This window comes from Crocodylus siamensis, chromosome 8 (genome assembly GCF_052110815.1).
Source record: "Crocodylus siamensis isolate JL-2025a chromosome 8, ASM5211081v1, whole genome shotgun sequence".
Classification (NCBI taxonomy): Eukaryota; Metazoa; Chordata; order Crocodylia; family Crocodylidae; genus Crocodylus; species Crocodylus siamensis.
In genome coordinates, this window is record NC_143402.1 from 15,238,174 (window position 1) to 15,250,795 (window position 12,622).

The following is a 12,622-nucleotide window of genomic DNA, read 5'->3' on the forward strand; positions in this document are numbered from 1 at the left end:
TTAAGTTTTAATGGCATAAGGAGTGGCTCTCAGAGGTAGAAATGAACAGTCAGCATGAGCTTAATATGGAAGTAACTAGGGCAAGATATAGTGATCAGAAGTCTGATAATTCCTTGAAGTGGTAGTTTCTGTTGGCAAAATACTTTGGTATTTTGAGGAAAAAAACGCTCTAGACAGATGTTTTCATTCTTTTTGTATTACAGGGCCCTCCTGGTCCACCAGGGCTTCCAGGACCTAAGGTACTTCTCCCCTCTTTTCTTGGTTCTTTTCCTTTAATTTTGTTCCAGGCTTTGTTCTAAGCGTTGATGATTTTAACTGTTTGCAGGGTAATATGGGATTGAATTTTCAAGGACCCAAGGGTGAAAAGGTGAGTAATGGACATGTATGTTTATTTGTACTTCTTGCCTTCAGAATTCTTTGTGCTTCTTTTACTGGCTGCTGTCTTGGCTGACGTGGTATATACTAAACTGGCCTTTATATGCCTTGCCATCATTTTGGCTACTAGGGTGAACGAGGCCTTCAGGGACCTCCCGGACCTCCAGGACAAATAGGAGAACAGAAGAGACCAAATGATGTTGAGTTCCAGAAAGGAGATCAGGTGAGTGGAAGGGAAGAAACTTTATCTGTTTACAGCAGATACAAGTCCAGTGTTTATGATCTTTAAATTTCATTCAGAATGACTTCCCCCAACATACAGTTTAGCAGGGTCCTTCTTCTTCTCCAGAGCACTGAATTGTCAGCAACCTCAGTCAGGCCTACCCACTTTTATTTTTCTAAAGATGTTTTAGGCATGTGGATTCAAGTGCTTCCATTTGCAAACTAGGAAGCCAAAGCTTTATCTCCACATGTATTTTATTATTAAAAATTAAACTGCAGAAGAAACAATCTCTGAAGAAAGTCCCTGGGAAGAACGTAATTTAGCTTCTAACTGGCTTTAACAGGATTTTAACAGGCTAGTCAATTCCAGACATCCAGGCTGAGATTTTCTGGGTGAGATTGAAAAATCTTAGCCCCAGTCACCTGCTACACTTGAAGGAAAATTAAAATGTAATTTCCTGTAAAAAGTAAAATGTACTCCACTTAATCTCCCTTTTTTAGATGAAGTCTTGAGTCCCTTCTTCCTTCTGGTCTGAATAAAATCCTCTCCCACTTCCTTAGCACCTGAATATGCACATCTGGCTTAGGTGGGGAATCTATATCTTTGGAGGCTATACTGCTCCTGATTTTTTAACTCATTTTACCAAGCTGTTGCTCCATTTTGTGCAGAACAAATTGGCCCTGGCCCTTGTTTGTCATTGGCAGAGTTGCCAGTTCCAAAGCTAAGTTTTAACTTTCCTCTTTGTTTGGCAACATATCACAGATCCCATCTCTGTTACGGGGCCTGTAACAGATGAGCCAGGTAGAGGAAACAGGAGCATGCATACCAAGGTTCCCCTGTTTCCTTTGAAGTTTCTGTAATAGGGGCACATTCTGAAGGGCCACATCCTGAGGAGTTGTCATCCATGTATTTTTCTACATTACATGAGTTAGCTCCCCAAAAGCTTCAGTCAGACGCTTGATCCATTTTTACTTTTCTGCAACCACATTTGGATGAACCATTTTGTTTTGTTCTTCCTTTTCTTTCTGCTCTTATTGTCTGAACAAACATTTCAGAGAAGAGAAGGAACCACTGGACAGAAGTGCTTTGGTTAGACAGGAAGTCGGGGGGAAAGTGCCCATCCTCTCTGCACCCTCCACTTTGATCAGAACCATTTACTCTCCATCCCTTCAAAAAGAAAAAAAACTCTTTAGTCCCATTGAAGCCTTTTCCAGACCTATCCACTATTTTACATTTTCCCTTTGGAGTTGTCTTAGAAAGGTCAAGTAGTGTGGTAGTCTCTGTTTTACTAGGTAGCAGTGCAGTAGATGAAGAAGCAAAGAATTAGCCATCCCCTCTGTTTTAAAGGAGGTTGGGTGAAATTCTGGCCCTGCTGAAGTCAATATCAAAACTCACCCTGACTTCAGTACAATGAGAATTTGATTCTGGAAGTTTAGTTCTGCTCTCTCATAATCTGGGCTCTGAAGGCCTAATCATGCTGGAGTATAGCTACCAAAATATACAAAAAGGGATCATTTTTACTCTACATTTCTTAGAAAACACCAAGACCTAAACACTGAGTCTCCCAGCAGATTGCATTTGTCCCTACACTGGCAATAATTTTAAGATTAGGTACTTACAGTTTGAAGCAAGGAATGGTCTCAGTGGTGCTCAGTTTATAAATGTTAATTTCTAGGTGACACTTAAATTTTTTATATAGCCCATATCTTAATGTTTGTCTGAGCCAAAGCAAAATTGTGATCTCAGCTGATTGCCAAGCTGTGTGGGAAACCTGCAAGATAAAAAGTGAGTGCAGCGCAGTGAGTTTTGGGGGATTGAGTGACCAATGCTTTTCTTTTTAAATTAGAGGTAAATCACTCATCCAGCCTGTACTACTGGAGGTGCAGCAATATAAAATGGAGATCGTATCCCTGGCACCTTTCACAAGAGAAGAGAGATTAATTTTAGTGTCCTTGTAGCTTTAGTAATTACCATCTGCCTAGTGACTCTTCCTGCTGCACTTGCAGCTGGATAGGGTATTTTTCACTTCCTGCCTTAAACTGTTATACAGCAGCTGTGAAGTGATTCATCTACATAAATAAGGCAATCAGTTAGTACAGTTTGAATCAGCATTTGGAGATCCTCCTGGATGAAAGGACCATTAGTTCTCCTAGCACTTGCTGTGTAAATAGCAACAAAGTAAATACAAGAATCATCCAAATACCCAATGGTGGGAGTTTTAACCCTTTTTCTTTTTCTCCCCCCTCCGTGCTTGCTTGACAGGGTGCACCAGGTGAACGCGGTCCACCAGGACCCCCTGGGCCACAAGGTCCTCCTGTGAGTAACTTCCACACTGTCATTTTTTATTGGCATGATGTAACAGAATTGTGACTTAGTTCTGTCTGTATCCCTGAGCTAAGTTTAAGGCATTGTTTGTGTGTTCAGGGTCCCCCCGGTGGCATGAAAGGCGAAAAAGGTGAGCCAGGAGAACCAGGCAAAAGAGTAAGTAACTTAGGTGAACTGAAGATTTTTCTTTCCAAACAGTATTAGCAGAATTAAGCCAATGTTGAATTCAGGTTGGGCCATCAGACTCTTGGTAAGAGATTTTTTTCTTTTCTTCTGTGTTATAATTTAAAGTTGCAGATGACAGTGATTATTTGTGAGGCATGATTTTCACTAGGTGTGAAGACCTTCCCATATCTCTTAATGGAATTACCCTCCTGTAGGTCTTAACCTCAGGTCAAGAAAAAGTGAGGTAGAAACTCTGCCATCAACCTCAGGAAATAACGTATTTCAGTCAGTGAAGCTTATAAGATCTGAAGGGTTCCAGCAAGTAGGACAAGGATAATGTGGATTGAAGAAGGGATGTAAGGACAAATGGCTGTCAGGTCATAAGTTCTTTACAGGAAGCTAGTTTCCTTATTTTATTCCTGAACCAACTGTCAAGATCAGTCTTACAATGAATAATCAGGTGAGATAAAAGGTTTCTCAGATTTACAAATGTTTTGTTTTTTAGTTGCCAAATGATTTACAGGAGGCATTTTGGTTTGATTTTTCTGTTCCTCGAGCAAACAAGTGATAAGGAAGATGGAAATTAAGCCAAAATCCCCATTTTGTGTATTTTCTGACTTGTGTTCTCTAACTTGCTTCCTTGTGAGAAATTAAAGGAGAGCTGTATAGCTCTGCAAAGATCAAAAAGGAAACATACTTGAGGGTTTTTTCCACATTACACCTGTTTGCAAAAAGTTTTGCTATATATAGGGACATGCATGTTTATCCTGTTCTACTGTGAGAAGTGATTCAAAAACAGCATTCTAGGATTCTGCTTTATCCCACAGATCTTGACTCTTGTTGAATATGCTCTGATTACAAGTATGAGGAGTTGTTCTAATTGCCAATCCTGGGATTTTGCACTGTCCTAGTTAACATCCATGCAGTCTCATTGTCTGCTGGATGAGCATAAATGAGGGCCAGTGTTGGTTCTGTGGCACAGCTTAGCCAACCATTCTGCTAGTGTCCATTTTGGTATCCCTTACATGTTAGTTTTTCTTATCTAAAAGTTGTACAAACTGTTTTTTTGGTCCTGGCAACCACCTGATATGTCTGTGACGATACAGCCAGCAAATCTGTTCAGCAAGACAATTTATTTTTATAAAATCACTTTCCTGAATGGAATTTCACTTTAAACCTTGAATTTATTTCCACATTCCTTTTTAGAAAAGCTTCTTTTAAATGTTGTAAGAAAAGTAGATTTAAAATTGTAACACACAGTCTTTCTAGACTGAGACTTGAATTTTACCAATCATAGTTTAGATTTCATAGACATTAGGGACTGGAAGGAACCTTGCAAGATCATCAAGTCCAGCCCCTCTGCCATAGGCAGGTAGTCTGCTGCAGTCAAATGATCCCAGCAAGATAAGCATCCAAACATTTTTTGAATGAATCCAGAGTATGTGCTTGTACCACCTCTGGGGGAAGTCTGTTCCAGACCCTGGACACTCAGACTGTAAAGAAGTTTTTCCTTATGTCCAATCTAAATCGGCCTTCCAGAAGTTTGTGGCTGTTAGACTTTGTTATCCCTTGGGAAGCCCTGGTGAACAACTGTTCTCCCAGATCCTGGTGCACACCCCTTATATACTTATAGGCTGCCACCAAGTCCCCCCGTCCCTTCTCTTCTCCAGGCTGAAGAGTCTCATATCCATCAGCCTCTCCTTGTAAGGCTTGCTCTTTTGGCCTTTGATCATGTGGGTGGCTCTCCTCTGGACTCTCTCAAGCTTATCCATGTCACTCCTGAAGTGGAGGGCCGAGAACTGGACACAGTACTCCAGCTGCAGCCTCACTAAGGCGAGTAAAGTGGGAGGATGACATTCCTGGTTTTGCTTGAGAAATCTCTGGTTTTACTTGATAAATATATTTGAGAATTCTATTTCTGTCCTTCTTCACTTAAATCTTACATTCAAAATTACGTTTCCCTCTTAACTCTCAGATATATTTATCAATGTGTTGAATTCTAGAAGTAGTTTTCTTTATCTGCTATGAAGGAAACAAATAACACTATCCTCAACAAAGGCTCTTCACCATTAAATCTTTTTTTATTTCAATGCACATTTGTGTCTTTGAAGGGGAAACCTGGCAAAGATGGAGAACCTGGCCAGCCTGGTAGAAACGTGAGTATCTCCCACATTTCTCACCTAAGCATATACTTTGTAATGTTTGCACTGAACACTTTGAGGATTACTTTTTTATTTCTTTGAAGGGTTCACCTGGAGAGCCAGGTATAAATGGGGAGCCAGGAAGAGACGGGGAAAAGGTGAGTGGTTTGTCTTTATTGCTACATTAGTGTTGAAGGCTGTTTATCATTGAGCCTGACCAACTGGTTCTGCTGGGTAGTAGTTGTATTACCTCATCTGCAGAAGAATCTTTGACATCATTTCCTCATGCTACCTGACTTATTTGTTTTGATAGCTGATTTCTTATAAGGCTCTTATACACCAAATGCCATTTAAGAACCCATCCGTTTCATTGACAGGGTGAGAAAGGTGAAAGTGGTCTGCCTGGTGCTCCTGGAAGGGTATGTTGCTTGTTGCTTTCGTTTCTTCCTGTGGTTGGCAGCATGCTGCTTTGTCTCTGCATTCTTTCCATATTTCATAGATATTACCTGAATGAAGGGCACTTCACGCTCAAATGCTTGTCTCCCAAAATAAACTTGTCAGTTCCATAAATAAAAAACACACCTTTCAAATCATGCTTCACTCCTGGACCAGAATGACTACAACAATAACACTATTACAGATTACAGTGGTTGGCAGGAGAGACTCCAGTTATTGACAGAGCCTATGAGAAGTTGGCAGGTAGCTTAAATGTTGATCACCACAATTGGGGTTTCTGTCCTTCAGGATAGGGTAGACCTGCCCTCTAGAATCCCTCAGTAACAAACCCAAGGCCAGATAATGATCTCACTTCCACTAACTTAAATCAGTCATCTCTTTTGTGAAAGCCAGTGGACTAAAGCCTAAGTGAAGAGAAAAATCAGTAGAGCCGATTTGTCAGAATGTTTTTCTGACAGAAAGCAGGTTTTTCAAATAAAACCAAGTTTTCATAGGGAATAAAATAATCTCCTGGCCTGCTGTAATCATCCCTCCAGTGTGGTGCATCAAAAATATAAAATACTCCTGAGCTGTCACTTATAATGTCACCGACATTATAGAGAGCAATCATGTGATGCATTCAACTGACTTTGTCTTTAGAGTTGGTATCCAATACCCTCAGTTGAGTGAGAAGTAAGTTTCTCCATGGCAGTTCCACGGAAACCAATTAGTAGAGGCAGTTTGGTTGGTGTAAAATCAGAATATATCCCTTGGACATGTTCCTGTTGACTTGTATCTGTGTAATGAATCAGAAATTGGCCCCTACCTGTAGTTGAAACTGTGGTTTTATAAAGGAAATGAGACCAAATGAAAGCAAAAAGTTTTAAAATGTCCACAGTAAAGGTGCCATAATTTCAGGGGTATGTCAGTCTTCTGCCTTCAGTGTCCTGGGAAACAGCTGTCCTTAGAAGGTTGGTTATGGAATTTCTTGCTTTTTTTATTCTAACACTTCTCAAAAACAAGAATGATGAGTGACCTTGTATTTTTAGTAAACCTCATGCAAATTCTGTACAGGCTTGCGATATTAGTGAATTGGCTTGCTCTCTTTTTTAATTATTAAGATGTATTTGGGTTAGCAGTGGATTAGGAAGACCCTGTCATTAGTGATAGGTTTTGAAATGCCTTGCACTGGTTCTTCACATGTTTATCTTTTGACTTGTGAATATAACAGATCATTTCAAGACCAGGAAATGGTGCAACAGTGGGACCAAAAGGTAGCAAAGGATTGTCAGGTCTTCCAGGCTCCAAAGGGGAACGCGGATATCCTGGCTTGCCCGGTCCTCCGGGATTGCCAGGTCCTCCAGGTAACAGAACATAAATGAGATTTATGTAGGTCACAAGTTCTGATTGGATATTTAGCATCATGAGATTAACTACCTCTAATGGGCTGATGTTCACATAATAATCACCATCATAGCTGGATCATTCTTGACAGAATATAATATGCAGTGAAGGCAGAACTGTCTAGAGCTACCTTTGAATCCTAAAGATTGTCCTTGAGTTCAGACACAGTGCAGGAAAGCAGGGGCATAACAGGTTTGAACACTCATTCTTTATGCTTTAGCTGTTTGATAGTGAAAAGAGGGGAGACACTAGTCTTTAGGACTGTAGTAGCCGAAGGGCATGAACAAAATTATTTTGCTGATTAAAGAGAAGTTTATGGAGTTATTTAGCATGTTTTCACTGAATCCACTTCCACTGTTTTATCTCTGATCTGTCCCAGTAAGAGGAAATCAAAGGGGACTTTTATACTACTTGGTTAATTCAAGAGTAAATCTAATGGGTTTGCTTCACTTATTGTGCTACAGGAGGAGTGGAAAGATGAAACAGTTACATTGGGTCAGCTGACACACACTGGCCATGTCTACATGTGCGCTTTAATGTGCAGTAGCCTATTTTACTCTGCATTAAAGCATCATGTCAAAAATTGTGTTAATACGCTAATGCACAGTAAACATAGGCTACTGCACATTAAAGCTACTGTCACTAAAAAAGCATGTGCTTTTGCTACTGTGCATTAGGGCAGCCTAATGTGCATTTATTTAGTACCTTATATTAGACATACTAAATTTAATGTCCAGTAGCAAAAGCACACTAACAAATGTGTAGACACACCCACTTAGAAGCAGTAAATCCCCCAACACTGATAATTTTAAAAAGTATAGCTATTTATACATCCACACATGAAAGGTGTTTTTACGTTTGGATGCAGTGTATATTACCAGTTTCATTTGTATGAGAAAAGAGTTTGTGCTCGACTGGTTAACCTGATTATTAAATACAGATTTTAGTATATGCTGGCCAACTGTTTGATAGTGGTGAAGATGACAGTACAAGTTTAGAAAAGGGTTAGGTGGAGAGAACTGTGTTTTTCACAAGACTGCAAAGGGATGTAAGCATAACTCTAAAGTTATGACATGTAAACAAACCTTTCTTCTAGTATGTCCGTTCATTAATCCTGTTATATTTCCTTCCCTAACTAAATTGTTTACTAAAATGTTGAGTCTTAGGGTCAAGTTTTCAAACAAAAATCTCTGCACAAGCAGTGACTGCCTCAAGCACCATACATATACCATTGTATGCACAAATTAGTATGCTTTTAGTTTTGCTTTCCATCTACTGGGCTTGTTTGAAACCATCATCCTGTAGTATAATTTCTCTCTCACGGTTACATATGTGAAGGTTTAATATTGTCAGTCTGGCCAAATATTACCACCTTGACAAAAGTTATGATTTAGATATAAGAGCTACTAAGGAGCTAATGTTTTCCCATCCAAGGAATCACAACTCCTGGCCCTCCTGGCCCACCTGGATTGCCAGGTGAGAGAGGTCAGAAGGGAGATCAGGGTTTACCGGGAATTTCCATACCTGGACAGCCTGGACTCGATGGACAACCTGGACTACCTGGACCGCCAGGTCCCCCTGGACGTCCTGGATCAGCTGTTCCTTCTCGTAAGTGATGTCTTCACTGACTTGTAGCCTTGAAGCACTTAATATATAGGAAAAGATACTAAATGGTATTTAATGTTAGGGGGGTTTCCCCCTTCTCGCTCCAGAAACGTGATTCAGCTATTGTTGAAGTATCAGGAAGGTAGTGATGACTTCAAGTCATCTTTGAGTTTCCCCTAAACAAGCTCATGGTGCAAGTTGGAGTGCCCAAAAGACTGCTCTTACTTTAGTTCTGTGGGACCTATTACACTGGCTGGAAATCAGTGGTATGAAGTGCAATCTGATCCTGTCTTATTTTCTTCCACCTCCAGCTAGCCCTGTTACATCTCTGTAAAGCCATTTATAGAACCTTATTACAGCCGTGATTGCTCTATGAGTGTCAGTTCCCTGTGGCTGTGTTGCGCCATTCCAGTGGCACAGTAATATTTACTTAGTAAGGTTGAATATTGGGTCTTAGGGGTGCTGTATAATATTCTTCGTCCTCATGCTAATACAGGGGCAGGCAAAATCTGGCCTGAGGGCCAAATCTGACCCACCAGGCCATTTCATCTGGCCCATGGGTGCCCACCACTGTTGTGAACACTGGGGGACCTGCTCGGCTTCCCTGGCCTCCACTAGCTCCTTCTGTCTCTGCTGTGATGCCTGCTCCTGGCAGCAGGTAGGGAAGCAGTGGGGGTTAGGGGGAGCTGCAGCTTGGTGGAAGTGTAGGGCTGGGGCTGGCGGGAGCGAGGAGTCCAGGGCCCATACCCAGGGGGGGCAGTGGGAGCAGGGTGCTCAGGTGGGCAGGGTGTGGATGTGAGTGTGTGGGGTGTGAAGGAGGGTGGAGGGATATGGGGACCTCTCCCCAACACTCCTTCCCATTGCAGACAGCCCCCGCTGTCGGTGGCAGCAGCAGCAGCTGGCAGGCCCTTGGGGTATTTGTTCTGGGTGGCATGTGGCTCCAGCCAGTTCTGGGAACTGCACGTGGTGGCAAGGAGCCAGGGTACCCCACCTCTATCACGCGGGGTTCATGTGCAGCTCCCAGGACTTGTGCATCACCAGGGGGAAGCCCTATGTGGTGGAGCCGGCTGCCTTCCTTGCTCCCTGTCACCACATGCAGCTCCTGAGACTGGAGGGAGAGAGGAGCTGCACTTCCTTTGGAAGCGGAGGGGAGCCCTGCCCCCTACTTCCCAGCAGAGTCCTGGGATGTACATGTGGTGGCAGGGAGTGGGGAAGGCAGATGGCTACATCACGTGGGGCTTCCCCCTGGAATACACGAGTCCTGAGAGCTGCACGTGAAGTCTGCACAGTAGAGGCAGGCTTACCTGCTTCTGTTCCTTGCCATCACGTGCAGCTCCCAAAACTGGCTGGAGCTGTGCACTGCTGTGTGGGCCATGAGCACCCTGAGGGCCTGCTGCTGCCACTAGTGGCAGCAGGGGCTGTGCACCATGGGGGGGGCGTGTTCTGAGGGATCCCACACCCATGATTCTCCCTTATACCCCACAGACTCCACACCCTGCCCCCACAATCCACCCACATATACACACATCCTGCAGCGTACCTTACCCCCCACACACAGCCACACCCTCTCACAAATTCCATACATACCCCACTATACACTCCCCCCAACCACACACCACACACTGCCCCACACGCCCTCCGCACAGATTATACAAGAGTAAGATTTTATTTTTGACCTATTATGCAACCACCTCTAGATACACTACACAAACACAAATCAGGACAGAAATATTATTTGACAATAAAATTAAAATATGTTATAGTAAATGTTTGGATCAGTATATGATTTGGTTTTTTTTGTTTCCAAGGTGGCACCCCTCCCCTCCCAAAAGGAGTGCTTCTAGGGGGAGGGGGAGGGGGAGGGACTTCTGGTGGTAAAAGTCAGGGGTTAGGGGTGAGACTTCAAGATGGTAACAAGGGGGCAGGGCACCTATCACGGGAGAGGGTTACCGTTGCAGCACTAGACAGCTCACCAAAACTCATTAAGTGACCTGCCAGCCAAAATAATTGCCCATCATGTGCTAACAGAACCCATTTGTTAAAAGTAATCATGGGTGTGTTGAGATTTGGACTTCAATGGGGATTCAGTTCCCCTGTTCCATGCTTTAGTGATTAAATTGAGTCCCTACAATTAGACTAATAACTCTTTAGAGGACAGTTATTTTTACAATTTACTATCATATGTGAAATGTAATCTGTGATTTAGTGAAGACTCCACGATGATTGCTGAGGTATGGGGGCTGCAAAGAGAGGCTGGGAGATAGCTGAGGTTAAAGAGGAATGCTTGTGATTGGGATACAGATATAGTTCCCTGTTTCCTTCCATGTTATAACTGTAGTGTTGATGCATTGTTCAGTCTAGAAGCCTCAGCTCAGAGTTACTAAAGGGTTTATTGTAGGGCAATGTAGTGAGCTTCCCCAGTCTCAGGATTCAGTACAGTGCAGAAGAACTAACTCTCTCAATGCTCTTTTCCTCCTTAGGAAATGGATTATGTGAGCCAGGGGCCCCGGGTCCTCCAGGTCCTCCAGGAGACCAAGGCTTTACGGGGGAGCAAGGCCAGAAAGGTGCAGTATCGTAACTAAGCTGTTTCTCTTCCTTGTAGCTAAAGCTGCCTTTATAGTTAATTACTATATTAGAAAGGAACAAAGCATCTACTCTCTCTAGGATGGTGAGGCCACTGTCCTGTGCTGTCAGAAGTAAACATCTGTTTTATTTGGATTAAAGTCCTGTGGCCAAACCCTCAGCAGAAGTGAAATCAGTTTGGGATGATATGTAGACATGGAGTGAAATCAGTTTGGGATGATACATTGACTTGCACTGCCTGAGGATATAGTTTTTGATGAACATTGTGTTTATGATGAAGAGGAGATTGTGATTTAGGAGTATTGCTCAGGTGAGGCCAGATTCTTTATAGTTCTTTTTGGCATATCCAGGTGAAAGAGTTTACACTGCTTCATTGGAAATCCAGACTTCATGTCATAAGAGCAAAGTAAAATCTCAAAATATACAGATGTGAGGGGTATGATCTCAGTTTAGCCATTTAAAGTAAGTCTATAATAACCCAAGGGTCCGACATTTATTGTGGTCTCCCATTTCTAGAGGGATGAGCTTGTAGGGAAAGTGTTGCACTAGGACAAAAAAAGTCTGCATTCTCTTTATAGCCAGCTACAGACTTCTTGACTGATTTTGAGCAAGCCACATAATTTTGTGCCTCTGTAAAATAAGGTTAACTACATTTCCTCCACTTCCCAATGGACTTTTTGACAATCTACTTAGTAATGCATGCAAAGTGTTAGTTACTTCAGTGATATGCATCAGAGAATGGTCTATTACAGGGGTTCCCAAAGTTTTTATGCTGTGGCCCGGCAAACCGTGGCCCGGAAGTGGCCGTTGCCTGGCAAACCGCAGCCCAGCAGTCACGGCCGACCGCGGCCAGAATTTCCGGCCGGAAGACAGGTAAGGATACCCCCACCCCCTGGGTGGGGGTGGAGCGGGTGGGCCAAACCCTGCACTGCTGCGGGGCTTGCAGAAGGAGCTGCGGCCTCTTCGCTTGGCTCTGGGGGCTGCGGTTTGCCGGTCCACAGCCACTTCCAGTCCAGCAGCCAACCATGCTGTGGACTGGCAGCTGACCCACCACAGCCCGGAGATTGAGAACCCCTGGTCTGTTATATGAGAGTATTGCTTTGGCATGCAGAGTTGAAACCAGGAAGGCCAAAGGAGTTGCAGCTAGCAAGGGACATGAAGGATAATAAGAAGGGTTTCTACAAGTGTATCAGCAGCAACAGGAGGAGCAAGGAAAGTGTGGGTCCTTCACTAAATGAGGGAGGCAACCTAGTGGCAGAGGATGCAGAAAAGGCTGAAGTACTCAATACCTTTTTTCCCTCCGTCTTCACAGGCAAGGTCAGCTTCCAGACTACTGCACCTGGCAGCACAGTTTGGGGAGGAAGCA

The 12,622-nt window shown here is 43.1% G+C and overlaps 1 protein-coding gene across 2 annotated transcripts in view; it reads left to right on the forward strand.

The window, feature by feature from the left end:
• The window catches only part of COL4A5 (collagen type IV alpha 5 chain), a 134,145-nt gene that overhangs the window by 64,276 nt on the left and 57,247 nt on the right, over positions 1–12,622 (forward strand). Inside the window, exons 11-21 of one of the 2 annotated variants that reach the window (XM_090060522.1) lie at positions 204–239; positions 326–367; positions 506–598; positions 2,861–2,914; positions 3,023–3,079; positions 5,200–5,244; positions 5,334–5,387; positions 5,607–5,648; positions 6,896–7,028; positions 8,503–8,676; positions 11,154–11,237. In XM_090060522.1, the coding sequence (XP_089916648.1) occupies positions 204–239; positions 326–367; positions 506–598; positions 2,861–2,914; positions 3,023–3,079; positions 5,200–5,244; positions 5,334–5,387; positions 5,607–5,648; positions 6,896–7,028; positions 8,503–8,676; positions 11,154–11,237 (814 nt within the window). Of the gene's footprint in view, positions 1–203; positions 240–325; positions 368–505; positions 599–2,860; positions 2,915–3,022; positions 3,080–5,199; positions 5,245–5,333; positions 5,388–5,606; positions 5,649–6,895; positions 7,029–8,502; positions 8,677–11,153; positions 11,238–12,008; positions 12,130–12,622 lie in introns of those variants that run through there. The other variant, XM_090060523.1, reaches the window with a different exon arrangement.